Source organism: Diceros bicornis, chromosome X, assembly GCF_020826845.1.
Source record: "Diceros bicornis minor isolate mBicDic1 chromosome X, mDicBic1.mat.cur, whole genome shotgun sequence".
In the NCBI taxonomy this organism is placed as follows: domain Eukaryota; kingdom Metazoa; phylum Chordata; class Mammalia; order Perissodactyla; family Rhinocerotidae; genus Diceros; species Diceros bicornis.
Genome location: NC_080781.1, coordinates 110,835,632 through 110,857,039, shown reverse-complemented (window position 1 = coordinate 110,857,039; position 21,408 = coordinate 110,835,632). Strand labels below are relative to the sequence as shown.

The window sequence follows — 21,408 nt, the reverse complement described above, 5'->3', positions numbered from 1 at the left end:
ACATCAATGTCTGACCAATAGAAATCACAAGCCTAAAATGTCCAAAATTGATCTTAACATCTTCCTCTCCAATCTTGCTTCTTTCTTGTATTCATATCACCAGCCCACTGGTTCTAGTCAAGCTCAAAACCTTAGAGTCAATCTTGACTCCTCCTTCTCCCTATTGCCCATTCCCCAGTCTTGCCCCTCTCCAATCCCCCCTTCACATAGTGGCTGCCAAAGTGCTCTTTCTAAAATGCAAATATGATCACAGAGCTTCCCAGCTTAAAACACTTTAATGACTCCTTTTCATCTACTGGATAAAACTCAAAGTCCTCTTTTGGTACCTGCATACCTCTCTAACCCAATCCCCTGCCACTGCCTGCCGTTCCTCTGAGCCCTTTAAACTCCAGTTACGTGAACTTCTCACAGTTACCCAAACACACCATGGTCTTTCATGATTGTGACTTTGCATGTGAAATTTCCTCTGCTACTTTCTCAGCTCAAGTTAGTTACTTTTCCTCATGTTCCCATAGCGTTTCCACATACTAGTTTTATAACTCTTGTCACAGTATATCGTAGTTACTTTTTCACTTGTTTGTCTTCACTACCAGACTGCCAGTTCCCTTTTTTTGGAGAACGTAAACATTGTAGAGGAGATTCAGAATCTGGATGCTTCTAGATGGCATTTAAGCTTGCTTTGGACCCTGAGACATTATGCTATTCTCTGATGCTCGCTTTTTCTCCTTTTCCCAGCCACCGCCACGCCCTCCTCCCCCCACCCCGCCGCCCGGTGGAGGTGTTAAGAAGCAGTGGAATGATCACATGGCCAAAGATAAGACAAAGCAGCCTGGCTGATCCACAACCTGGATAAACATCTGCCTCATATCATTTTTTAAGCAAATGAAAAGCTGACTAATGGGCCTTGGATTTAGGGTGGCCTGGCAGGAGCTTTTTGTCTTGCCATGCATTAATTGGGAGACCCTGATTTCAATCCCCAGAGCTGTAGCTATGGGTCAACACATCCGTCCCTGATGGTCTCAAAGAGTCTCACACTATAGTCAAACAAATAGCCCAAGAAGAATTAGCTGATGGAGATCTTCTTCCATGTTTTCTCCTCTGCCTAAAGCTGAAACAAACCTGTTTGCAGGAATGTTTGCCTTTGGATGATCGCACCATAGAGCAAGGAATCAAATACCAATCACATCCACATTCTCTCCAATTTGGGCCCCACCTCCCAAAAAAATCATGGGGAAGGTCTTCATCTGTATCCCAGAACAATATCCAGTCAGCACTGCTTTCTATCCCTGTTGAAGATAACCTAGTCTTTGAATCAGTATTTAGTTGCCCATGCAAGGCAGCCAGTTTCTCAAGCACCCCTGGATATAGAGTTCCCTAGGTATGGTGGCTCTAGGTATATTCTGGGTTGATATGATTGGTGATTCCCAGGGAAGGACCTTGCCAGGCAAGTAAAAAAAAACGTTAGTTATCAGCCTGATTGGGAGAATCTCACCTCGTAAAACAACAATGTTTTAGAAAACACATGAATTTAGAATCATCATAGAAATTCTCCTTCATGGCTATTGTGAATTTTATCAGATAGTATGTTTACACTACAGTGAGACTTCTAGCAGCAAGAATGGGTTTTAGTTTTAAGTGGAGGGAAAGGAAATTAATAGTTGTCATCAGGAGAGACTACCTTTAAAAAATCAAATAGCTCCCACAATGTCATTTTATACATATGTCAAAGATGATCTGCTGTCTTGGGTGTCCATCTGGCTGTGTCCTGATTGAAGAAAAAGAATTCAGCTGCTACCAGGTGTAACATGAAATAAAACAGAAACAGAACAGGTGGGAGTGGCCCCCTGAAGTTCTTAGGTTTCTATATTCAGAGTGAAGATTACCCTGCCCACAAAACGATCATTGATGACATCATTTATGATGCCTTTGCCCTTCAGTTGGCACTGCACAGGCACCGCTTGGTTCTTCACCACGTCTGTAAAGTGCATTGCCACCAGCGGGGAAGTGTAGTTAACCTGTAGGTGGAAGAACAATGAATCCTAAATGTGAGGAGGGAAGGGTGTATGGTGGTGGTGGTGGGGTAATAGGATGGAAGTGATCAGATATTCAGTGCAGGATGGGCTAACCTCCACAAAAGGGGACTGAGTAAATCCCATGATGCCAAGTCACAAATGCCTAAAGCAACTGACATGCTCTCTCTCCCCTGGGACAGTGGGGAAATTTCACACTTCTCTCGTAAGTCACTGTCAGATGTCTGCTTGTACTCTGGGGAAAACCAGTTCTAACTCAGCGTAATATGATTTTCTGGATATCAGACCATGAATCAAACCAGAACTAGTATCTATCAAGTCTCTATGCTAGAGATGAAGCCTTCACTGCCCCAAGGCTTCAAATGGGAGAAACACAGAATTATGCCCAATTATTTATGCATAACTGAGTGCAATGGCAGTGATTTTTTTTGCTCCTGGCTCTACCACTAATCAGCTATGTGATGTTGGACAAGTCACTTTATCTCTCTGAACCCTAATTTCTCCATCTATAAACTGAAGGAGTTAGACCAGACCATATCTGAGATTCCTTCAGATATGGAAAGGAGTGGTTGTGATAGGAATTGGTAGAGGAAGCTCCTGGTCTTGGCCAGCAGCTATTCACCCCTCTGTTACTACCTGCTGCTCCCTAATTCTCATAGATCCCAGCCAGCCCTTCCTTTGTCTCTGAGCCCTTTCTGACAGCAAAGACTGAAGGAGATACAGGCTTACGTGAGTCAGTTTGCCGTAGTAAGGGTAGTAGCGGAGGTCAAAAGAAGCCGACTCTGGGTAGTAATTGATGGATCGGATGTCATTTTCATCACCTCTCTGTAAGTAAAAGCAGGTACATGTAGAGTGCTGGGTCACTCAGTGGGTTGGAGCCTGAGCTAAAGGGGCCTGTGCCCCAGGTGAAATCACTGTGTGACCCGCAACCAACTGTCGCAAGAAGACCATGAAAGCAGAATGGGGCACAGCTCAGCCCAGACCTAACCCCAGAGAAGTGTTTCCAGGGAGACACTGTGCCTTGGCTTTTCAGTTCAAAGAATGCCAAACAAAATAGGCCTGGACTGAGGAGGCTGAAGGTGCTCAGTATGGCTCTGAGCTGGCTCCTAGGGGACCCAGACAGAAGAGCTCCAAAGGGATTGCAGTACCTGGTGCTGCTCTGGCAAGAGGGCCTACCATGCCAGCCCCTTTCTAAAGAATCACCCTGGGCCTGGCACCCAGTCTTGAACTTTGGAGCTGAGGCAGGTATAAGTTGGAACATGTTTAGTAAATCCCATTCCACAACAACTTGCATACTGTGGGCTTACTTCTATCAGAAGTCAAACCAGGTGCACAGGGACCTGATGAGTAGGGACACTCCCTATAGTGGGCTCACTTAAACTCATGTCTCTAACCACATTCTCTGTAGTGCTTAATTAAGTAGGTAGAGTCAGGAAGATAAGCAAGAGGGGCCCAGTACTGGAAATGATTAAATAAACAAGTCTACCCTCATTATATCATGTCAGGTAGGGGACTGCCCATTCTGCCTATGCACTAGGCTCGCCCTAAATAGCAGAGGTCTGAGGCTGATAAGGGACAAAGAGTGCATCACTACTAGCAAATCACTCACTAGGGTCATGTGATTACTTCTGTCAATATAGTATAATCGTTCTTAGTATAAACTAAGCTCTCCTTAGTTTATTCTAGTAATTAACCCATCCTGCTTTCCTCAGTGGGTGTAGATTTGGCAAGTATTAATTATTATAGGATGTATAAAGACTCTTATTATTTCTCTTTTTTTGAAGGACAGTTCTCATCAAGGTTCAATGTAAGCTGAAAAATGAATGGCTTCCACTAGAGAACTATAAGCAGGATTCAATTCAATTAATATGCTAGTTTAAGACTGAGTTGGTCTTTATGATTTATTTACATATTCTTCTAAAAAGCAATGAAATTCATTTTTCGTGAATGGTCTGTGAAATCAATTCCACTAGTTTATAGTCACACCCCACATGTGTGTACATTTACACATACTCACGTACATGTGAACAGAATGAATGTCTTTCCTACCTTGTTCACCTAGCAAACACTGCCTGACCTTTCAAAGCTCATCTTCAGCAACATCACTTCCCACGTGGAACTAACCTTTCCCTCTCCAATGTCCCCACTGCACCTTTCATAGCACCCATAATACTTGACTGCCCTGATTTCAGAGACAGAGTCATATTTATCTTGGCATCCCTCATACCTAGCAAAGTACCTGGTGTATAATAAGTGATCAATAAATGCTTGCTGAATGTGGACTATTGGCTGAATAAATGCTCCTTTTTGCTGCTTTTGAACTGTCACCATCAAGACTGGAGTTTTAAGCTGTATTTCTAGTACTGAGAATGGGATTACCTGGCTTCACACATTTGCAAGACAACTGTCCAAGGCTGAGGGTGCAGTTGATGTTGTCAAAAAGGAGGGAGCCACTGCCAGTTTAAGAAGCAAACCCAAGATCTGGGGCTTTTTCCTACAAAGGAGCTAACTGGTACAGATGAGATAGGAGTTAATGGTCCCTCGAAGGACAGTTAATTAGCATATTAATGGAGTTTTGTTTATACTTCCCTTGTAGTCATTTGTTATTGCAACGCCCAGTGCCACTGGTCATTGCTGCAAAAAGTGAAATTCAGTTTTAAAAGCGGGGACTAATGACTCTAATGAAAGCTGTTTGTTTAGTTCAAAGAAACAAGTAATTAGAGCTAAAAGCAAAAGTGTAAACAGAATCCCAATTAATGGCTCAGCACATTGTTGTTCCCTGCTGTGGTTCAGTCTTTGGCCCTTAGCTGAGGTTCAGTCTTTGGCTTTCACAGGTATAAATCAGCACATACACACACACACTACACATGCAAACACACATGAATTGATTGCTTTCCGGAAATAGGGAGGCCTGAAGGTACTAAAGGGAGATGTAGTTATGAAAAGATTAATCCTTTCCCTAGCCCATAGCCAACCATCCATGGTAAAGCCCTTGGAAGGGATGAACCACCTTTTTGCATGAAACAGATGCGCTAACAATGCTCATTCAAAAAGGCACTTTACCTGAACTTTGCAGGAAACCTTCACAGGATCTCCAAGCTCAGGACGAAAGCCTACAATCTATTAAAAGAAAACCAGCGTGTTTTGTTTTTGTTTTTGTTTTTAAAAAAGCAGATATGACAGTAAAAATGGGGCTTTTCTAAATTCCCCTGAGTCATCCCTTCCTTAGGCATAAGCTTAATCTATTTTGCCCCCTCGGAAATGATACAAAAAGCAGAAAATGCAAAATATCTTCAGAGCTGTGCAGCTCAGCTTATTCCTTATTGTATTTGTGCCTGATAGTCAAAGAATGGTAACTGCAGCAAGATAACCCTGAAGATGTAAAGAACTTTCTGGTTTCAAGAGGGATCTGCCTGGTAAGGCTCTGCCATACCTAAGTCATGGCAGGAGAGAAGGAAAATGCATTTCTTGATATAAGAATTGTCCCCTGCCCCACCCCCATGTCAATCCTCTATTCCAAACAGTTCAGGATCTCATTCCTGACAGAGGGCATTAAAGGGCAGGTTTAGGGATAGGGGAGAAGAATGGAAATAGGAAGTGTTCAGGGAGAAAAAGGAATTATTGCTTGATAGCTTTGTCCGGTTGTTTGTATTACTGATGCTGTCAGTAAAAATGGCCAAACTTGCAGTGTGTGAAGATAGAGCCCAAGAGAAATGGAGTGACCAGAGCCCTCCTACCCAGTTCATCCACTTCTCATCACCAGAGTATCAAGGGCCAATATACCCGGTTCATCTTTAGAAGGATGCAGGGCTGTCCAGTAGAGTAGCCAAAAGTAGGGTCCTCCAGGCCAGAGCAGTTCTTCAGGAAGGAACGCTTAAATTGGCAGGCCTTCTTGTCCTCATCCTCATTGCCATCTTGGATGAAGTACTGCCCCGGAGGACAATCTACATTCATTTCCTCTTGAAGACTGTCATTATAACCTAAAGCATGTGCGGGTGGCAAAGGGTCATGTTAGACAGGTGCTCTAAGGGAAGGCCATGTTTTCAGTAGTCCTCCTCCCTAGTTTCCTTTCTCCAGCTTGCTTGTGCTCCTCCGAAAGCCCACTCAGTCTGTCCTAGGCCCTGTGACCTGGCATCAGGTACCCAAGGCCCTTCATCAGCAACATCCCTCCAGGAAGCCTTCTGGGCTCGTCTCCTCAGCTCACTTTGATTGCCTGCCCCCTTGCTTCTTATTCCCTTGGAACTTCTGAGTATCTATCCATGGGTCATATGTTGGTCACTTTATAACTTCTATTTTCCATTATTTCTTTTCATATATGGTAAATTGTAAACTTGGATGGCTGCCTCTTCTACTTCTGGAAGAGGAATAGGCACACAGATGACAGATTTTGGAAAAGGGACTGAATGGTGTCAAAGCATGGCGTATATAAGGAGGCGAAGCTCCTGGGTTAAATCTCTAGGTCACATCTCCCTTTGAGGTCAACGAGAGGCACCTGATGCAAGAGAGTGAAAAGTGTGTGTTGTGGGACAGGAGGAAGGGGTAGGAAGAGGAAGAGAGGGAGAAAGAAGAAAAGGAGGAGGAAGAAGAGGAGGAGATAGATCAGCTCCTCATTCTTTACAGAGGGAAGTCAGCACTGCAAAATAGAAGCTTAGGTTGAAAGACAGAAACCAATGACAACCATAGGGTCTCCACTCAGAGGGTGAGGGGGTGAGATCTTGTCTACTGAGACCTGAGGCCCTGGGAGTTAGTATTCCTTTACATTGGATGGAATGCAACATGTTTCCAAGGTAAACATAATCAGAGAGAGAGCTGAAAGAGATTATCTGTGAGCTGACTCTTTGGGCTAATAGATGCCATAGAACTGGGCTTTGGAAATTACTGTGTTATATTCAATTTGGTTCTAAATGATGGAGTCCAGTTAGATCTAGCCCCCATGCATTCATGTTCCAAGTAGCTCAGTTTTTCAGAGGAAATTGTGTACCTATGATCCACCAGTGGTAAAACTCCAAATGTACTACTGGAGCCTCATCTAGACAGGCTGTGACTTGGGTTTCATATTATCAAGAAGAAACTGGAAATTTTAAATCGATTCCAATTATGGCTAAGCCTTTATTTTTTCTTTTATAAAACTACATTCAAGTCAAGGTTTTGTTTAATCTTTTTTTTTTTTTTTTAGAACAAGAGCTATGTTCAAATAATAACTTTCTAAATAGAAGCTTTAATCACATGCTCATTGTTTCTCTTGAAGTAGTTCCATTAAAAATAATGTGACATGGGCATGACCCTTGTTGCAAAATCCTAGTCATCATGGGGATGAAATTGATACTCTGGGATGTCTATTTCAGATATGTGTTCCTTTTAAACAGGGCATATTATCTACACTTTGGAACTAAAAACACAATGCTTTTCCTAATGTTCCCCCCACCCTCTGTCATCAGGTCAGAATTGGTATTTCTCCATCTACTAGCTTCTCAGAGTGATTTCCTCAGCAGAGATTCTGGAAATACATTTGCAATAGCTCACAAGCATTTTGAATGAAAAGAAGATATTGTGCTGGCTGTGATGCCCAAAACATTGTTTTTTGGCCAAAAATGGAACTGCATGGACTCAGAAAGAACCCAGATCCCCTCATTTTACAGGTGAGGAATCTGAAGCTCAGACTTTGCCAAAATAACACTGAGCATTACTGATACAAAGCTGAGTTTCTAACTGCTGGTCATATGGCAGGAGCAAAGAATAATGAAAAGCAGCACTTCTCAAGCTTTAAAGGTCATACAAATCACTTGCAGATCTTGTTAAAATGCAGATCCTGATTGAACAGGTCTGGAGAGGGGCCTGAGAGTCTACCTTTCTAACAAACTCCCCGGTGATGCTGATGCTGCTGATCCCTGGATCACACTTTGAGTAGCAAGGGTGTCAAGAACATGGATGTGGGTTTAAACACTGGTTCTGCTGCTGGGAGACTTTGGTCACATTAATTCCCCTTTCTGAGCCTCAGTTTCCTCATGTGTAAAATGAGGATGATAGACTCTGCTCTGCAGGGTTCAAGTTAAATGACAAAAATTATGTATTTACATAATACTTCCCATCACATAAGAGATTGTTTTCTTCTTAAGTTAGTGCACATTCTACTGGCCACTCCCATCCCCCACTTCAGCCAGGCCAGGACAACCAAACCAGCCTAACTGACTTTTTGTCCACAAATAATAGGTGCAACAATGCAAACCCACTGAGGCTCCTCTTTGATAGCTGGACAAATACAGAGCCTTGTTCTCTGGGTTTAACCTTAACCAAGCTGCTGCCTTAGTTTTACCCTGTGGAAGGGCTTCTCAAAAAGCCATTCATTTGCCCCTGAAAATGTATCTGATGATGCTATAGAGATAGGCATCTTGAAAACACTTGAGATCAAAATGTTGGAGTGACTGCCACCCAGAGGTTCTGCCACTAATTCCCTTCTGGAATGCTGTTAAATAAAGACACTTGTTCTCTTCCTTCAAGATGGCCCATCTCCAAGAATTCTCTTACATTGAGAAAGTATAGGAGGCAGGAATCTTCCAGTTCTGGAGAACATTCTTCTTTTCTCACCAGTACCTCCCCCCAGAATTATCTTTTATAATTGATCATTATTGAGCCATCTGGATGTGCCCAGGAGATAAATGGGTGCTGCAGGATGTTCAAGAAGAGAAAACAAGTTCTCTGCCCCAATGAGTTTATCATCTTGCTGCAAAGCTGGCTTGTATGTTTTCAAGGCAATATACAATCAAAAACCAGAGCAGTTTTGATTGTATCTACAGGTGCTGAGGGGGATGCAAGGTAAGGAAGGACTAGGATGGGCTGGGGTTAGTAAGAGTGGGATTTCTGAGCTAGGTGAATTTTGAATTTTGAATTCCCTCCCTTCACCTTTCCAAAGAGATTTCCACCAATCAGAAGAACTTACTTACCCTGGAGAAAGCCGTTTAGGCTAATCACATAATGCTGCCAAGTGTCAGGTTCAGAAACGTTGAAGTTGAAGTTAAGGCTATGGGCGAAGGGTCTGATCATAACTCCTGGCAATGAAAACATGTCTTGGATATATTAACCCATTCTTCGGATAATTTTTTTTGTATCAATTCCCACGAAATCATTTCCCCCCAGGCAATCAAAATGAAAAGGACCATAATTTGCCAAGTACCATTTTACTTTAACTCTTAATAATTGAATCCCTAAGTCATTACCGGGAAGAGCCAAAGTTAATTGAAGCTGAACATGCTGTGCAAGCAGATTTCTGTCCAGCAAGTTCTGACAACACAGGGCATTTGGGCACTCACCAGGAGGCTTCACCCTCTCAGTGAAGGTCGGCATGTAAGGACTGATGGTCAGAAATAGCGTGTACATGCAGAGGGTGATCACAGCAGCCAGGGAAGCATAGAAAAAGAAGTAAATGACTAAAATCAGGCCTGCAGAACAATCAGAGATGAGAGTGGTCAGTGTTTGCCAACAAGCCCTGCCTCCTCACTTGAACTCATGAACCAGAACCAACTCAAACACATGAGATGCCCTTTTTTTATCCCCAGATTCAGTATGTCCTTGCTCATTCAGATTTCACGAATTTGGAATTGATGAGAATTGTGTCAGAGGTCTGATTGATTGCAGTTTACCTTTACAGCATCTCCGATGGAAGGGCTTGCTGAGCAAATGATGACCGTGAACAAGATTACAGGGGAGTGGAGTTTAAAGTACTGCAGAGGGCAAATTGCTTGGGAGTCCTCTGGGCAATGGTTGATGTCCTAAGTACAAATCATTCTTCACTATTCATTAAAGCAGGTGCCCTGAAGAGTCCTAGCAGCTTGGTTCCAGTGATTATTTGCAAGTGATGAAGACAGCTTTTCTTTTCACATAGCCTATAATTCAAACTTTTGATTAATTTCTACTGGACTTGCCTCTAATCAAGGCAAAGTGAGGTTTCACCCTACTTATTTCAAATCTTTAGCAAAAGTTTAAGTGGCTCTGCTTTTCAAAAAGAACATTAACACAGGACAAGGAAGGGAGGAGAAGGAAACTGTACTTAATTATTGACACTTGCTACTTGTGAGCTCTACCTGTGAGCTTGGGCAAGTTACAGAACCTCTCTGCACCCCCAATTCCTCACAGGTAAAATGGGAGTAAGTTTAGCACTTACCTCGTATCCTTCTCTATATCCATAACAATATCTGAAATTCGGCCTCTCCTTACATCCTATCCTGACCCTACCACTTCCCAGCTGTTTAATTTTAGACGTGCTGTTTACCTCTCTGGGCCCCAATTTCCTCATCTATAAAATGAGGACAATAACAGCACTTACTTAGCATTGAATAATGCATATAAATAGCATAGCACACAGCCTGGTAGATACCAAGTGCTCTATAAATGGCAGTCATCATCATTGTTATTATTAATATTATTATTGCTATAGGACCAGAAGCATAGTTGTGTGAATTCCTCCTCTGTGGGCTGTATTAGGATTAAGTTTGCCCCTGGATTAGGCAGCATAGAGTGAGGTGAATGAGTGTGAGATGGGTGCTGAGAAGCTCTTTTCAAGTCCTCCTTAGGGCTCTCTCGGGCAACTATATCTGGTTCTGCTCATAGTGGTGAAATGATGTTAGAACTACAGATTTGAACTGAATCATGAACCAGAAACTGGAACAAACCACATAACTTTGCTGTATCCAAAACCAAATCCAAATATTAATTTTTAAATTGAACCATGAACCAAATAAAATTAACCAAAAAAAAGGAGTGGAAGAAGGGAGAAAAAAATTCTTAGTAATCCAGTTGGAATTGGAACTTTTATGTTTTATAAGATGAACTAAAGCAGAACAGGAACATGAACACATTGTTTCAGCTGGAGTCCCTGGAGGAGAAACAGCAGCACCTGCGTGCCTGTGATACTTGGCTACTACCCACTGGCTGTCCTAATGGGATGTGCCCTGTGCCTTCTCCTCCATTCCTCTACTGCCATCCCTATCCTGGGAATGGATCAACAGCTGGAGCCATCTGCGGGGACTGAAAGACTCAGTTTCATGGATGAAAGGAAAGCAATAAAATACAGGTATATTGCCTTGGAGATATCTTCCTTCTTGCCCAGGATGTGTGGCCAGGAAGCTATAGATGGGAGAATGGCACTAGCAATGCATCCCCTCAGCCTTACCCAGGAGTCTGTGCCCTGGAGTCTGTGATAGGCTAACTATCTCAGCCCCACACACACACACACACACACACACACACACACACACACGGCACAATCAAGCACCGTACCCATCTGAACCCAGTGATCCCTCCAACCCTTTCTGCTCCAGATATCCAAGTTTTACTTGGGCCACTCCTCTAGGTAATCCAGGGTTCTCTCCTGAATGCCCCACCCAACGTTGGATAGACCTGGATATCTTGGATAGACTAGGTACCCAGGATCCTAACTCTTCACTCCTCCCACCAAAACACCCCATCAAGTCCTGAGGCCCTACCCTTCAGGGCCTTGTTCGTTGCTAGAGTTCTTGAAGACAGTGTGGTGTTCTGGCAAGGGAATGAACTCTAGTGTTCATCCAACCTGGGTTTGAATCCCAGCACTGCCACTTATTAACTACGTGACTTTAGATAAGTTACTTACCCTCTCTAAGCCTCAGTTTCTGCATCTGTAAAATGGGGATAATAATATTACTACCTCATACGGTTCTTGTCAATATCCAATAAAATAACATACAGTTCCTAAGAATAGAGGTTGCCCAGCTACCAAAGGAAAAGCCCAGAACATAATAAAAGGCTGGGCGAATATGTTCGTTATGTTGACGTCCAGGCTGGGATAGGGTTAGTAAGTGCTCAAGTGGGTACCTAGTTCTCAAGTAAGAGGGCAGCAGGGCACACACTTGGTGGCCTAGACATTAACATCACTATTCGCCCTTTGCTCAGGGGTAGCCCAACAGAAGAAGCCTGAGTTCTTGGACTCTCCTTAGACCTGCTACCCAGAGGCCAGGATATGGCCTACGGTGCAGTGTCTCCACTGCCATATCTTCCCTGGGTGCTTGAACCTTTCTCCCTCATTTTCACGTACTGGCCTATGGATTGTTCTCCATAGGAGCGATTTGGATCAGCTCATCTGGTGAAGTTTCAATGGCTGGCTGGTTAAGAGTTAATGTAGGGCTCCCTCTCCCAGAATCACACTTGCATTTCACAAGGGCCTGTTTTTCCAGTCCTCTTTAGGCAAGGAAGAAACAGCTGTGCCCCCTTTGGAGCCCCAGTGAGTGTCCAGTATTTGCCTGCAGCTTCCAGAATGTTGGAATGTTCCTTGAATGGTACATTTGTTCCAGTTGAGAGTTGGAGGGATGGTCATGGGTGGGGCTGGGAAATGAGGAGGGGTGAAGGGAGGTGGGTGTTGTTCAGAGCTCCACACCTGCTATTCCTAATTCCAGGAAGCAAGGCTAGCTGTTTCACTCTGACTGAGTTGAATTAGAAACATAAACTACAAGGGAGAGAATTCTCAGCCAAAGGGGCCTTTAGAAGGCATGACCATCAACTTCAGCAACCTAGACCCTTGGCACTAGGGCACTCTTCTTTCATCTGTGGCAGCCTCTGTTTTTTTCCTTCTCCTGTGGGTTAACTGAGTTCCAAACCAGCAGCTGCTCTTTTTCTGTGCTGTGCAGAGAGTGTGGCAAGTGTGAATTTGACCACGGGCTACATCTCCTGAAGAGAAGGCTCAGCATTAATATTTCAAGAGGTGAGTAGGACCCTGGGAGAGCAGTGCTGGGGAGGTTTTGAAGTAAAAGTGGTGGCAGGATGTAGTACAAAGAGGAAACACTAAGGAATGCAATTCTGCCATTGATCAAGCAATATGGAGGCTCAGCCTTAATCACTAGAAATGATCCCTTTAAACCTAATTTTGCTGTATACACTATGGGAACGTAAAGCACCCACAAGCTGGGGCAAGGGGCAGGCCTCCTAGCTCTCCTTCTACTAGGTGAAAAGATGAGGCTTTATAAACTCTTGGTCAGGTCAGCAGGGACTTGGGTCTCATATCTTAGAGATAGGCTTCTGCATAGTACTTTCGACTTCATGATTTTAACATCATTGGAGCCTCAGGCTGATCCTGTGAGAGAGGCAAGGCAGGGGTTGTTTCTCTCATTTGGCAGGTGAGGAAACTGAGGCTCAGAGAGGGTAAATGATGAGCCCAAGGTCATATATATAGAAAGTGCCAGGGCTGGGACTTATGAAAAAAATCCTGTGCTTTTTCAACTTCTTACTGTCTCTGCATTGCAAATGATATTGAGCCCAGTGGATTTCAGCTATGCAATCAAGTTTGTTTACCCACTTGGAGTTTGTTCTGATGGGATCTGCCCATAGTCTAGGCATTTCCCTAGGCATTTATCCCTTCACGTGGAATCTAAGAGGAGTTTGCAGACAAGCCCATCCAACATATGGTAAAGGAGTCCTGGACACCAAGCCTGGACAAAAAGCAAAGGACACCCAACTGGGACATTGGGACAACTGGGACTTACTCCAACTCTGACCTGTTCGGGCCAGAGACATCCTTTTCTCCGGATCCCACAGGTATTCATTCACGATCTGCAATTTCTGCCACCAGGCATTGCCTGTTGGCTGACCCTGACCCTCTTCCTCCTCCTTTTCCTCCTCTTCTTTCTCCTCCTCTTCCTCCTCCTCCTCCAAATCATGTACCACCATCACCTGAGCCTCTTCTTCTGCTTCTTCCTCTTCATCTGCTAAGTAGTTCTGGTTCACTTCATCCTGATCATCCTGCAACAGTGACAAAATTCAATCCCCTTTTTGAAAAAAATTTCCAATGGCGCATCCCACCAGCCAAAAATAAATGGAAAACGACTCAATATTTGGAGATGCTTCAAATTTGCACTTCCCTATAAACATACCCATTGTTACAAGAGGCAGATTTTCTTTCTGTCTGTTCTTTTGGAGGAGATATCCTTTATATGACCCATTTTGACCCAATATTCTTTCCATAGAGGTACAAGCTTTGTTCTCAGCTTCAGGCATTTGGGTTCTTCCCGTGGGACTGCTCACGTCACTACTCTGTCCTGGGGCCTTGGCCTTCTGCTTAACTTTGTCTGGCCTGTCAGGGCAGAGCTGAGCTCAACACCAGAGGATATAGTAGTTTTAGACGCTTGAGTCCGTGATGGCAAATTCTCAGTCCAAGCCAGCTTCATCCTAACACCCGGTACACTTTCAGCTGCTCAACCTCACCATCCCAAGCTGTGGCTAAAAGTAGTTTGGGATAGACATCAGGAGGAAAGGCCAGCTACTGTACCCCTCCTCAAAACTTAGACTGCATTCCCAACAGAAGCAAGAGATGGGGGGCTATTCGCTGCTTCTCTGACTGTTGCCCAAGCTGGAATTTCTTCCTGCCTTGAGCTGGTTGAACAGACCACCTGCGGGCTGGGACCCCAACTGATACTTTCTTAGTATCCCCTCACCAACCCCATACTCTAGGGAAAAATCTAGGCACGTAGTACGTGCTCAGCACATATTTGTTGATTGACTGATTGCAGCCATTACTTGAGATCTGAAACTGTAATCTCTAAGTGGTTCTAAGAAAATGAAACAAAAAAAGAAAAACCCAGACTTCACCAAATGGTATTTCAAATGCCTCCCAGCCATAGGCTGGAGAGTTGGACCTTTGCTCTTGTGAGTCTGCCAAGGCTTACCGCAGCAGAAAACAAGGCCACCCTCCCTTCTCTCTGCTGTCCAAATCTGAAGAGTGGCAGGGCCTGTGCACCTGTTGGGGTTGGATGTGTCAAACGATAGGGGCCAGGGGCTGCCCCCTCCCTGCCTGATTCCTCAAAGGCCATTTAGAGGACACTCAGCTAAATATGCTGCCATTAGTGGGGGTGGGGGTCAGAAAATTGGGTTGTTCAGAATCAGTAAAAGTGATACAGAATGAGAAGGCTCTACTCTCAGCATTCAGTCTTCCCAGCACTATCTAGCTCTTGATTATAAGCACTCTTGAATTGCTCTCTAATTTGTTCAAATGTACAGCTTTATGTCACACATCATATCAGAACTGACAGGGACCTTGAAGATTCACTTGTCTATCTGAGGCCCAGAGAGGGGACAGGATCTAGCCAAAGCCACACGGCAAGTTCATGATAGAGTTGACAGTCTCAGAACCTATGTCTCTTAATACCCTGGACAATGATGTTTCTCCTCTATCACATTGAGCACAAGTGCCTAGAGGTGGTTTAGCAGATTTATGGAGCACAACAGTGTGTTAGATTATGTGTTCCCAAGAGATTGTAGGTGCTTATAATCAAGGATTTCTGACGTTGACATGGACTCACAGTGTGAGGCTTAGGAGAATAAACCCCATTGCTCAATGTTGAATGGATTAATAAATGTTCTTAAATCTCTCTCACTTGTGTGTGAACATATGTACACATGTTACCTCCTGAACTACATTGTGAGCACCGAGGGTGTAGGGTCCATATTTTTCTAACTCCTTGATGGCCCTCCAGAGTGTGGAACCCACAGCTTGGTAACTAGTGGGTACTGAACAGATGTCAATGATAACGGTCTGACTTAAAACTCCTGAACCAGGACTCTGAGGGAACGCTCTCACAGAGCTTGTCACCCTAATCTCAGCAGTCATGTGGACTGTAGTGGGTAGCCATCATGGCCCCCAGAGAATCTACTGCGACTGAGAATCTCAGAGAATTTGAAGTGTAACATTTCATTATGGAGGAATTTATATTCCCTTTATATTTTCTGAACAACTTTCTTTCTCTCCTTGTTGCCAATATGCCTGCTTTCCACCTCTGCTCCACAGAGGTGGCAGCTGGCTTTGGCCTCAGCCTCATCTTATTTGTAGATATGAGCTCTCCTGATAATCCCATGAAAGATGGCTTGTCATTAAAGCTTTACCCTCCTGGGAAGAGTTAACCTTCTCAGAGCTAATTTCCCCATGGCTCTCATACTGCCTGAGCTTCAGGACCCTCAAATGTCGTTTTTCCTCTCCTCTGCTTCCAGACATAGGAGAACCTCACATTGTGCAAGAGAGGCACTTTTGTGCAACTAACTATTTAACAGGAGGGAATCCTTTGGTAATGAGAGGGTCTGTTTTTGTTAGTTTCCTAAAGTGGCACTGCCCTCATGTGACAGTGTGTGCGAGTGTGCTGGGATATAGTAGTGGGTGTGTGCTGGGGCCATCACGTTGCCCTAAAAGGGAAGAGTCTGAAGGGCAGAGGGTGGCTCCATTTTGAGCACTCTAAATATATAAACATATAAACAAACATGTAAACAGTGTGACCCAAAGGATAAATTTGTGCCCTGCATTGAGTAACGCCCTGTAAACATTCGAATGATTGGTTAATTTTAAAAGAGAAATCAGCACACGATTATTCATTGCATCAAATAATTTCTTTTTAAATTTGATCAAGTATTCCCTATAAACAGCAAGATCTTCTGATGCTTTTAAGATCCAAACTAGTCGACAAATAATTAAAATTACACAACGACACTTTAGCAACATTACATAGAAAGGAAGCCAAGTAATAAATAGATATATATGCCCTATAGATTGTAACTGCTCTGAGAGCTGGAAGGGACTTTGGGGATGTCAAAAGAATGATTCTACAAATTGTGGCTGGAAAGTAAAGGGAAGCCATCCATAGGTTGATATGGGCTTAGAAGAATTCGTATTTTCCTCTGCTGGCTGTTGACAGTCTTCACTTAACTCTCTGATTATAAAAGTGGCCATTTCCAAAGAAAAATGGTTTAGCTTTGTTTCTTCCTGGGGCTCAGATCACAATCCTCTCTGGGGGATATTTCAGAATATACCTCCCCCAAAAAAGTAGCATGTGTGTCATATACTAATGATTTATAGCAAAATAAATGTATAGAAACTCTGGGTTCAAAGAAATGTGTAATACACCCTGGAGATAAATGGTGACATCAAAGGTGTGTGTGTGTGTGTGTGTGTGTGTGTGTGTGTGTGTGTGTGTTGGGCAGAGTGGGGTGGCAGGCAGGGTAGCAATGGGTGGTGAAGGATCAGAGGGTTAGGGAGTTGCATACTGCAAATATAATGGAAAGAGCACAAGATTAGAAGTGAGGAAACTTGCATTTCACTTTGGGCTCCTCCGCTAACTTGCAAGTCATTCCTGTGCTCTGAGCCCCAGCAGCCTCCTTTACATAAGGCGGGGTCTGGAGAGATGATGTCTAGGATTATTCTCAGCTTCTATCTAGGATACTATGATTTTAGCTAGAGTGTGGAATTTCTGCTTTAGAAAAAGAACAGCTGGGTTCCTAAGAAGCTACCACTCAAAGAGATTGAGACAGCTGGGTAGGCAGTGCCTTTTGTTTCCTCTTCCCTTTCCCTTCTCGCTTGGCTAAATTTCTTGCTATCGAAATGAAACCTCTGCTCCCAGACTCCAAAAGGTCTGTTCGAATTCTAGACTCTCAAGAAAAAAATTTAAAAGACTCTTTGTTCTCTTGCATCTTCCCCTTCCTTTATCTTTGTTCCACAGGAAGAGGGCTTCCTCCTTCAATCCAGCAATTTAGGGTGCAATGGGGTGCTGGGAATAACTACTCGCTCTTGAAACCATGGGCTTCCTTAAACTTCACTGTTCCTGCCCATCCCAAGAAGAAGCAGCCATAAGCCAAGACCTACACAACCCCCAACCCACCCCACTAAAAAGGGACAGCAAAATATTCTGCTCCCTGGGACTCACAAGTCTGTAGCGATAACCGTAAGGAAAGGCAGGAGCCCTTCTGGACCGGAACTGCCTTCTCATGGCTGTTCAGTGGGCAAAGAGGCGGCAGAGGCAGGCAAGTGGGTGAGAGTTCTGGAGCTTCTGCTGGTACAGGAGACACTGGTTGCTGGGGACACTTGACGCCTGGTAAATGTGAACCCTCCTGGCATGAGCCCTTCCCCAAAATAATCTAACATGCCCCTCTCTCATTGGTTGGCCCCTTCCCTGAATCAAAGGAAAGCCCTTATGGAAAAGCAAGCTCATCATTACAGGGAGGGGGAGATATTCTGGGTCACGAGGATGAGCAACTCACCACCACCCCCAACATCATGTCTCTTCCCACTCCCTGTCCTTCTGTAGTGCCTGAGATACTATGGGCCCAATGGAAATCTTAAGTTGTGTTCTTCTCAGTTGCGAGTTGGATATCAGTGTGTGCAGGGGGTGGGGCGTGGGTAGGAGTTGGGGGTGAGGGGAGATGGCCAAGAGTAACTTTCTTTTTTCATAAGGCTGATCTCATGCAAAAGGATCTAGGGTGTCAGGAAAGATTCCCTTTGCTCTCCCCACCCCACACACACACCAAGCCACCTACAATATTCCTTATTTGTGTCAATCCACAAGCCCCTTCTATGTGGATTATGCATTCTGATTTTAGAGGCCAGGCTCCTGCTTTACCCCTCCTCACACCAAAGAGGGTCTTGGACATAAAGAAGCCTTTTTCTAGTCCACATGTCAGAATGGCCCCATCAGTCACTGACCCTCACACACACACCCCTTGGAATCCTGACCAAATTTCTGTGGTGGTTGAGATCTATATTTATCCCTTAGCATCAGGGCAGAGAACAAGCCAGAACTTTGCAGTGTCAGTTTCCCAGACACATATAACTCTTGTAACCGATGTGAGATCCAACAAAAGAAAAATTAGTAGAAATAGCCAAGAACATTATATAGCATTTTTGGTCTGTTTGGTCCACCCCACTGGAGCCTGGGTGTCTAACAGGTCTGGATGGAGTTTGTGATCCTTCCTTCACAAGTCACCCCTCCCCCATTACACCCAGGTGGCTGAGAATGTTGCAGTTACTGAGATTCTGGGCATATTCATAACCAAGATAACCAGCACAATAGCTTAGATAGATAGATTTATTCATAATTCCAAGTCTAGGCTATTCTGATGAAGACAGCTTCAGTAGTGATTAATTTAAAATAAAGACTCCATTTACTAGAACGTTATTAATTGGGACTCTTCCTTAACAGAATCTGCCCCATACCCTTATTTGAAGAGAAAGAGGCCACTGGCAAAAAAAAATAGAAACTCATTCCTCTTTTTGGATTTTGATGAAAGCAAAATATATTCCAGGGGATAGCCTGGTTTCAGTAGACAGTGAGTTCCATCTCTTATACTTTCTCCACTAGAGCCTTTTGTGTTATTCCTGATGTTAAGTATGAGAATCCCGAAGCCCTTGGAAGCCTCAAAAACCAGCAAAGGATAAGTTAACTGGTCTTGTCTTACTAAGGCAGAAAAGAGTGTACAGTCATGTTAGCAAGACTTCAAAAACCAAGAGCAGGAGGCAGCATTATTCACAACAGCCAAGATATGGGAACAACCTAAGTGTCTGTCGACAGAAGAATGGATAAAGAGGTGGCACATATATACGATGGAATATTATTCAGCCATGAGAAAGAAGGGAATCCTGCCATTAGTGACAACATGGATGGACCTTGAAGGCATCATGCTAAGTGAAATGTCAGAGAAAGACAAATGCTGTATGATCACACTTATATGCGGAATCTAAAAAAGCTGAACTCATAGAAACAGACAGTAGAATGGTAGTTACCAGGGGCTGGGGGGTGGAGGAATTGGGGAGATGTTGGTCAAAGAGTACAAACTTCCAGTTATAAGATGAATAAGTTCTGGGGATCTAATGTAAAGCATGATGATTATAGTTAATAATACTGTATTATATACCTGAAATTTGTTAAGAGAGTAGATCTTGGGTGTTCTCACCATAAAGAGGAAATGATAATTATGTGACGTGATGGAGGTGTCAGCTAATGCTAGCTACAGTGGTAATCATTTTGCAATACAGAAGTATATCAAATTATGTTGTACAACTTAAACTTACACAATGTTATATGTCAATTATATCTCAATAAAGCTGGGGGAAAAAAACCAAGAGTGGGAAGACAAAAGGGGATTTGGAATAATGTGACCTCAGGTAACAAAATATTCCATTCTCCAGAATCTCTCATTCCCTAGCATTCTGTGGAATTCGGAGTTTGCTATATACTTAATATATTTGCAATGTATTTTGACTATAGCCCAGGCTGTCTTCTGGAATGCCAACTGTTGGGTGGGGTAAAATCACAAAATCCCATAAGATCTCAAAGACAGAAATCTGTATGAGTTTGCACTAGGGGTCAGTCCAGTGGTGTAGTGGTTAAGTTCCCATGCTCCGCTTCGGTGGCCAGGGGTTAGCGGGTTCAGATCCCAGGTGTGGACCAATGCACCGCTTGTCAAGCCATGCTGTGGTGGCGTCCAATATAAAGTAGAGGAAGATGGGCATGGATATTAGCCCAGGGCCAATCTTCCTCAGCAAAAAAGAGGATGATTGGCAACAGATGTTAGCTCAGGGCTAATCTTCCTCACAAAAAAAAAAATAAGAGAGAGAGAGAGAGAGAGAGACTCTAGCTAAAGGAGTAACCATTCCTGCCAATTTTGGAAAAAAAGCAATCTGCTTAACAGTGCAGCAGACTGGAGCCAGAAGTGGCCAATGGGGCTGCAAATAAAGCAGTGGCTACAGCGGCAAGAGAGGAGGGAGAAAGGAGATGCTTTGAACTTCACAGCAGATTCAAAGGCAAATGAGTCAAGTCTCTAAAACTGTATACCACTCCTTGAGCATAGGTGTTAGCAGCTGCTTCTATAAGCCCCTTTTCCTGGTTGCTCGCTCTAGTAAAACCACATGGCTGCTGCTGAGGAACAGAAACAATCCTATGGACTGAGTCTTCCTGTTCCCAAAGGAAGGAAGAGATGGTAGCACTCTTCAGAGAATCTTTGCCTCTACCATGAGATGGGCTAGTTTATGGCATCTGTTCTTGTGGGCCATTTCCACAATTGTGGGGTGGAGGAGGGGAGTGTGTCCCAGAGCCATCAAAGAGCAGTTGTGTACTTTGTATACCTGGAGATTGGCTAAATCTTCAGGGAGTCTCTGGGAGGTCATATGCAGTGGTGCTTAAGAGTTGTTTGCCATCAGAGTCACCCAGGCATTGTGGAGTGCTCTCTAGAACCCCAGTCCCTTCCAGCATTAGTGACCTTGTGGACTCTAAAGTCATGGGTGAGGAATCTCTAGGCCAGCCTAGGGCCTGAGGCTGCCCATGAATTCTGTGCAGCATAGGGTGTCATCTTTGAAGTTCATGGAGGAGGGGGAACTCATTCGGGGCTGCAAAGATCAGGGAAGGCTTCCCGGAATAGGCGGGGTTTGGGCTGGACCTTAAGGGACAGTCCTTCAAGTTGGAACAGCTACTGCCCAACTTTGATGATGCCAGTATGGTCCCCAGTGCCCAAAGTTCCCCTCCCGAACAGCTAGCCTCTGAGTAGTGGCCAGCAGGCGTGGCCAGCAGGCTCACTGGCTAAGGCCAGAGGGTTGCCTTGACCTGAATGA

At 44.1% G+C, this 21,408-nt stretch overlaps 1 protein-coding gene across 2 annotated transcripts; it reads right to left on the bottom strand.

The window, feature by feature from the left end:
* Nucleotides 1-1,853: 1,853 nt before the first annotated feature.
* Nucleotides 1,854-17,794, bottom strand: ATP1B4 (ATPase Na+/K+ transporting family member beta 4). 2 transcript variants are annotated; one of them, XM_058535307.1, is made up of 8 exons: nt 17,732-17,794; nt 13,535-13,790; nt 9,338-9,466; nt 8,972-9,076; nt 5,814-6,010; nt 5,094-5,150; nt 2,760-2,855; nt 1,854-2,015 (listed from the first exon to the last, which is right to left on the bottom strand). In XM_058535307.1, exons 1-8 carry the CDS (start codon nt 17,792-17,794, stop codon nt 1,854-1,856), a joined length of 1,065 nt encoding a protein of 354 aa, XP_058391290.1. The 2 variants fall into 2 exon arrangements, with proteins under 2 accessions (XP_058391290.1, XP_058391291.1); XM_058535308.1 differs by having other exon boundaries at nt 13,547-13,790.
* Nucleotides 17,795-21,408: the final 3,614 nt, after the last annotated feature.